Source organism: Takifugu rubripes, unplaced genomic scaffold, assembly GCF_901000725.2.
Source record: "Takifugu rubripes unplaced genomic scaffold, fTakRub1.2, whole genome shotgun sequence".
Classification (NCBI taxonomy): domain Eukaryota; kingdom Metazoa; phylum Chordata; class Actinopteri; order Tetraodontiformes; family Tetraodontidae; genus Takifugu; species Takifugu rubripes.
In genome coordinates, this window is record NW_021821632.1 from 1165639 (window position 1) to 1173138 (window position 7500).

Consider the following 7500-nt stretch of genomic DNA (forward strand, 5'->3'; position numbering starts at 1 on the left):
CCTGCACACACACGCACGCACACACACATGCACACATACCCACACTCACACACACACATACCCACACTCACACACACACTGACACACACACGCACGCACTCACACACACACACACACACCTGCACACACACACACGCACACGCACACACACACATGCACACACACACACACATACCCACACTCACTCACACACACACACACACACACAGACATACTCACACACACACATACCCACACTCACACACACACACATACTCACTCACACGCACGCACACACTCACACACACGCACACACCTGCACACACACACGCACGTCATGGACACACATGTTCTGGACACGTCACATGTTGTGGACGCACATGCATTTAAGATTAAGATTAAGATTAAGATGGACTTTATTCATCCCCGTGGGGAAATTGAATTATAGTAGCAGCGAATGCAGAGTAAAGAGACAGAAAAAAAATATACATTTAATACTTGTCTGCTGAGTTGTGGCCATGTTCCCACACTGTTTGGCAGGAAACTCCAATAAGAGCAGGAAGGACACTTTAGTGTGCTTAAGTGTCCTTTAAAGGAAACTTGCTGTGCTCTTCTTCAGTGCTTCAGTATAAATGTATATATACAGTATATATATATATATATATATATATATATATATATATAATATATATAGGGGAGGGGAGATATGTATTTGAGTATCCAGAGTGTCTCACCGTTCCGTAAGTGTCCGCTTTGACTTTTGAAAATGTGGATCCGAACCCCCAACAAGAACAACCCAAACACAAAAGTCAGGTTTCATTTAGAAGTGAAGGAAGCATGAAGCAAGCGAAGGAAGCATGAAGCAAGTGAAGGAAGCATGTTGACCTGCTATTGAGTCCATTAGTTAGGAGAGATTCAGTCAAATGGAAACCCGCAGAATCCTCTTTCCAGGACCACAGAGGGCCCCGTTGGCCCCTAACAGGGGTTGTTCAGCACTCAGGTGGTCTCACATGAGGACTGCTGTGAGACCTGATGAATGGATGCTATGACCCCCGACACACACTCAGAAGGCAACGCCTTCAACATTCCAGCACGACGAGCTTTGTTGACCGGCCTTTGATTTCTTTGATTTCTTTGATTTCTTTGTTCCAGGGTCCCAACTGTGCAACAGATGTGAACGAGTGTCAGCTGTTCTCTGGAAAAGCTCAAGGTTGCCAAAACGGGGCAACCTGTGTCAACAGCCCCGGGTCATTTAGGTAGGTTCCACACCAAGAAGATAGAAGAATATGAGGAGGAGGGGGAGGAGAGGACGAGAAGGGAGGAGAGGAGAGGAGAGGAGAGGAGAGGAGGGGAGGGGAGAGGAGAGGAGAGAGAGGAGAGGAGGGGAGAGGAGAGGAGGAGGAGAGGAGAGGAGAGGAGAGGAGAGGAGAGGAGGGGAGGGGAGAGGAGAGGAGAGGACGAGAAGGGAGGAGAGGAGAGGAGAGGAGAGGAGAGGAGAGGAGAGGAGGGGAGAGGAGAGGAGAGGAGGGAGAGGAGAGGAGAGGAGAGGAGAGGAGAGGAGAGGAGAGGAGAGGAGAGTCTGTCTGGTCTGGTCTGGTCTGGTCTGGTCTGGTCTGGTCTGGTGGACCCTGGTCTGGTCTGGTCTGGTCTGGTCTGGTCTGGTGGACCCTGGTCTGGTCTGGTGGACCCTGGCCTCTATTGCTCTTGTGCTCAGGGCCTGTTCTTGTGCAGCCTTGAGTAGAGCCTCTGTGCTCTCTTCCAGTCCGGCTTTTCCAGCTCCTGGTAGGTTTTCTGGATATCAGCCACTTCCTCAATTGTCGGTGGTCCATTCCATGCATGGGCTGATCCTTCCATGATAACCCCTCAGGTTCCTCCTCCTTGGTGGGCTTTTGTTGCCTGAGGCATTAACTCAGCAGTGGGTCAGTGGGGGCCATCTTCTTGATGTACTCTTGAAGGCTTGTTGTTCCTCCTGGACAGTACTTCGGACACTTACTAGTCCTCGGCCCCCCTCCTTCTCTTCGGGCCCTCCATGCATGGTGAAGAGCTTCCTGGTCTTGATGTCAGTGGCTTGTATCTCTTCCAGTGGCCAGGGTATTATGGCAGCAGGGTATCTGATTACTGGCAGGGCGTAGGTGTTTAGGGCCTGGATCTTATGCTTACCATCCAGCTGACCTTTCAGGACCTGTCTTAACCTCTGCAGGTATTTGGCTGTGGCTGACCTCCTAGCTGCCTCCTCATGGTTACTAGCTGCCTCCTCATGGTTACTAGCTGCCCCCTCATGGTTACTAGCTGCCCCCTCATGGTTACTAGCTGCCTCCTCGTGGTTACTAACTGCCCCCTCATGGTTACTAGCTGCCCCCTCATGACATCCCGATGTCCTTGCTGTAGATCCTAGTGAGGTGAATCAGGTCACGCTCGTTCTTGACATACAGCTTGATGTCATCCATGTAGAGGAGGTGGCTGATGGTTGTTCCACCTTGGAACTGGTACCCAAAGCCGCTCTTGGTGATGATCTGGCTGGGGGGGTTTAGGCCTATGCAGAACAGCAGGGGGAGAGCTCCTGTCACCTCCAGAGCCTCCAGAGTCGTGTTGCACAGCTTCATGGAGTTCTGGATGAACTCTCTTAGGTTCCTGTTGGGTTATACAGCTTTAGGCACTCCAGTATCCATGTGTGCAGCATTGACTCACAGGCCTTCTAGTAATCAATCCAGGCAGTGCACAGGTTGGTGTGCCGCGTCCTACAGTCCTGGGCGACTGCCCTGTTGACCTGTTGACCTGGTGGTGTTGCCTCTGCCTTTCTGTGCTCTGCTCATGGATGGATCCATGTGCTGCTGATCTTAGCCGCTAGGATGCCTGATAGGAGCTTCCATGTGGTGCTGAGGCAGGTTATGGCCGGTAGTTGGACGGTATTGTGCCCTTCTGGGGGTCCTTCATTATGAGAACCTGGGTTAGCCACTCTGGGTGGTTCCCTGATGTTAGCAGCTGGTTCCTCTGTGCTGCCAGGCCTTCATGGAGTGCAGTCAGCTTCTTGAGCCAGTAGGCGTGGATCTTATCGGGCCCTGGTGCTGTCCAGCTTTCATTTAGGATCCTCTTGTTTGGATGTCTGCTAGGGTGATGACTACTGGGCCTTGTTCTGGGAGTTGGCTGTGCTCTGCCTGTAGGTCTTGAAGCCATTGGGCATTAATGTTGTGTTGCCTCTTTCTCCCACATACTCTTCCAGTATTGCTCCGTCTTGGGGGGGGGGGGGGGGGGGGGTCTGTTGTCATTTTGTTGCCCTGCCATTGAGAGTAGACCTTTGCTGGGTTAGTGGAGAACACCTTGTTTATTCTCCTTGCCTCTACTTCTCTCGTCTACCTCTTCAGTCGGGTAGCCAGGGCTGTGAGCCTTTGCTCAGCAGTCTCCAGGGCCTCAGTTGTTGGGCAGCTCTTTCCTGAGATTGACGCCTCTACTCAGCTCTGTTAGAAGGCTGACTCTCTCTGTGCCTGCCAAGATTTTGCCTCTAGCCTTTCCTCCATGGGGCAGTTTGCTCTAGCTGTTCATCTGTTGGATGACTGTTGCTGCTGCATATATCAGCTGACTGGTCCCAGTGATGGTAGTGGTAGGGATGGTTGACAGTGCCGTGTTCATGTCCTCCAGTAGAGTTTGGTCTGGTATTTTGTTTGTTAGCCGTGGCAGGGAGGTAGTTGAGTTCCCCAGGACTTCATGATTCTCTCTCTCAGGTCAGCTGCCCTTGTGTTGAGTCCATCTCTCATTGGGGATTTGAACCCAATCTCAAATTGGGGTGATGGTGATGAAACCACCCCCAAGTTGACCTGGCGTCCTGGCTTCCCTTGCTGTAGCATCTCAACGCTCATCAGTCTCTAGATGTGATAGCAGCTTCTTAGTGCGGATATTTGAACACTGAGCTAAGAGCTGCTTCTCAGTCCGATTGTTCAGTCAGATAATCTTTGATTGTTTCTTGCAGTGAATGCAGAAAATCTGCCCACCGCCGCGGCGTTTTCATATGAACAACAGAATAACAGACTCATCTTTTTCTTCTGGACAGTTGCACCTGTTCTCCAGAATGGTCCGGAAGTTTATGCACTGTGCGCTACGATGACTGCCGAAACGCAGGACAGGACCTGTGTGTGCACGGCACATGTATTGATGCTGACCGGATTACACCTGGACAGGTAGCCAACAAGTCAATTACATGCTGCCAACTAATAAAGTTCTTTGTACCAATTAGACCAAAGGTTAGAGCTGAGCTCATGCAGGAGTCGGTATTCCATGGAGATGTTTGAGTTCTTCTTATATCAGCCGGACCCACCGAACGTCAGGGGCTACATTTCCATGAATGTTATCTCAGATTGTAACAGTTTTTCCTTTGGATGTGTGTTGGGGTTCTAGCCTAAATACCAGTGCATCTGTGAGAGTGGATGGGAGGCTTCAGCAGAGAACCCAGCATGTGTAGCTGATGTCAATGAATGTAACCTTCCTAACAAACCCTGCTCTACCAATCCTGCCGTTCCTTGCTACAATACTCAGGGGTTCTTTCTACTGTGGTTCCTGCCCTGCTGGTAACACCATTTATTTATCAACTCTAACGGATTATCTTAGAGTTTTGATTCGGTGTTTCAATGCAAAACTCTAGTTTGATCGAAAAATATCCATTTCACAAGTATTAAAATCACGCAGTTCCCTGGAAAGTCTCTGAATAACATGTAAAGTAAAGAGAAGTAGTTAATCGAATGAGCCATCCATCTGTGGAACGTACCTACAGTTCTGGAAAGCGTCTAACCCTTCTAATGATGCGTCAGGTTGGCATGGAAATGGCTACAGCTGTCAGGATGTGGACGAATGTTTGACCAATAATGGTGGTTGCTCCAGTTCTCCCATGGTACAGTGTCTGAACACCATGGGCTCCTTTCACTGTGGCCCGTGTCCTCCAGGTATGCAGAAAAAATGCTCTGAGTTCTCTGGAACTGAAAGGATCCTCTCTATCCGTATGTCACCTCACCACATCTTATTTTATCTTGTCAACAGGATATGAAGGGGATGGGAAAACATGCACACAAACCAATATCTGTGCTACCAATAATGGAGGCTGTTACCCCTTAGCCACATGTTCCTCCAGCCCAGGTAGAGTACATCCCCCATTTGACTATTGCTACACCTGCGCCCTGCCATGCCCCCCAGGGGTTTAAGAAATAATGCATCAATAACAATAATCTGAGGTGTGAAGCTTCCTCAGTTTCACCGTGTGTTGGCTTTGACACCAACTGTCGCTGTTGGGCTCTTAAATCTGTGTAACTAAATCTTTGAGCTTTAGACGAGACATTAAAAAAAGTTGTGTCAATCTTTTTGCCTCTCACAATTCCAAGGTACAAGCATGCCAGTATGCACGTGTCCTGAAGGCTATGTCGGCAATGGTTATGGACCCAGTGGTTGCACCCAAACCAGTAACATCTGTCAGACCAATAACCCCTGTGTCCATGGACAATGTGTGGTGAGTGTGTCGACCTTTGACATCTGCATGTTACCTTTCATTACTGAAAAGAGAATGAGAGCAAAATGAGTTCTGTTTTGGGGTTCGGCTTAAACCTAATACCCACAGACAAACTCTTAATGATATTCTACCTGAATTTACCTTTACCACTGCAGTCCACCACCTCTACTCCTGGATACATCTGCATCTGTAACTCTGGCTGGCAAGGAGTGAACTGTGACCAGAACATCAATGAATGTACAAGCAACCCCTGTCTCAACGGGGGGACCTGCACTGATGGTGTGAATGGATTCACATGTTCCTGCACCGCTCAGTGGACTGGCCCTCTCTGCCAGACCCCACAGCAAGGTAAATGAAGGACCCCCAGACCCCCATAATGAAGGACCCCCAGAAGGTAAAATGAGGTGATGAGTGAATCAGGACCAGCGACTTACTGTAGCAACACTAGAAGCAGAGCACAGTAGAAACACAAGGAATCCCAAAAGCTCTGGAGGTGACAGGAGCACTGGAGGTGACAGTAGCTCTGGAGGTGACAATAGCTGTGGAGGTGACAGGAGCACTGGAGGTGACAGGAGCTCTGGAGGTGACAATAGCTGTGGAGGTGACAGGAGCACTGGAGGTGACAGTAGCTCTGGAGGTGACAATAGCTGTGGAGGTGACAGGAGCTCTGGAGGTGACAGGAGCACTGGAGGTGTCAGGAGCACTGGAGGTGACAGGAGCTCTGGAGGTGACAGGAGCTCTGGAGGTGACAGTAGCACTGGAGGTGTCAGGAGCACTGGAGGTGACAGGAGCTCTGGAGGTGACAGGAGCACTGGAGGTGACAGTAGCACTGGAGGTGACAGGAGCTCTGGAGGTGACAGGAGCACTGGAGGTGACAGGAGCACTGGAGGTGACAGGAGCTCTGGAGGTGACAGGAGCTCTGGAGGTGACAGTAGCTCTGGGGTGACAGTAGCTCTGGAGGTGACAGGAGCACTGGAGGTGACAGGAGCACTGGAGGTGACAGGAGCTCTGGAGGTGACAGGAGCTCTGGAGGTGACAGGAGCACTGGAGGTGACAGGAGCACTGGAGGTGACAGGAGCTCTGGAGGTGACAGGAGCTCTGGAGGTGTCAGGAGCTCTGGAGTGACAGGAGCACTGGAGGTGACAGGAGCACTGGAGGTGACAGGAGCTCTGGAGGTGTCAGTAGCACTGGAGGTGTCAGGAGCTCTGGAGGTGACAGGAGCACTGGAGGTGTCAGGAGCAGGAGGTGTCAGTAGCTCTGGAGGTGACAGTAGCACTGGAGGTGTCAGGAGCTCTGGAGGTGACAGTAGCACTGGAGGTGTCAGGAGCACTGGAGGTGTCAGTAGCTCTGGAGGGACAGGAGCTCTGGAGGTGACAGGAGCACTGGAGGTGACAGGAGCTCTGGAGGTGTCAGTAGCTCTGGAGGTGACAGAAGCACTGGAGGTGACAGTAGCTCTGGAGGTGACAGGAGCTCTGGAGGTGAGAGAAGCACTGGAGGTGACAGGAGCTCTGGGTGACAGGAGCACTGGAGGTGTCAGTAGCTCTGGAGGTGTCAGGAGCTCTGGAGGTGACAGAAGCACTGGGGGTGACAGGAGCACTGGAGGTGACAGGAGCACTGGGGGTGACAGGAGCACTGGAGGTGTCAGTAGCTCTGGAGGTGACAGTAGCTCTGGAGGTGACAGGAGCACTGGAGGTGACAGAAGCACTGGAGGTGACAGGAGCTCTGGAGGTGACAGGAGCACTGGAGGTGACAGAAGCACTGGAGGTGACAGTAGCTCTGGAGGTGACAGGAGCACTGGGGGTGACAGGAGCACTGGAGGTGTCAGTAGCTCTGGAGGTGACAGTAGCTGGAGGTGTCAGCAGCTCTGGAGGTGACAGGAGCACTGGGGTGTCAGTAGCTCTGGAGGTGACAGTAGCTCTGGAGGTGTCAGCAGCTCTGGAGGTGACAGGAGGACTGGAGGTGACAGGAGCTCTGGAGGTGACAGGAGCTCTGGAGGTGACAGGAGCACTGGAGGTGACAGGAGCACTGGAGGT

General features: G+C 51.5%; 1 protein-coding gene across 1 annotated transcript in view; it reads left to right on the plus strand.

The window, feature by feature from the left end:
* The first annotated feature begins 745 nt into the window (after window positions 1–745).
* LOC115248336 (cubilin-like) overlaps window positions 746–7500 on the plus strand; it is a 48308-nt gene continuing 41553 nt past the window's right edge. The window contains 9 exon segments of the mRNA XM_029831979.1: window positions 746–787; window positions 1132–1235; window positions 4025–4151; window positions 4369–4500; window positions 4502–4538; window positions 4779–4910; window positions 5005–5100; window positions 5343–5467; window positions 5623–5815. Coding sequence (XP_029687839.1) covers window positions 746–787; window positions 1132–1235; window positions 4025–4151; window positions 4369–4500; window positions 4502–4538; window positions 4779–4910; window positions 5005–5100; window positions 5343–5467; window positions 5623–5815 — 988 coding nt within the window.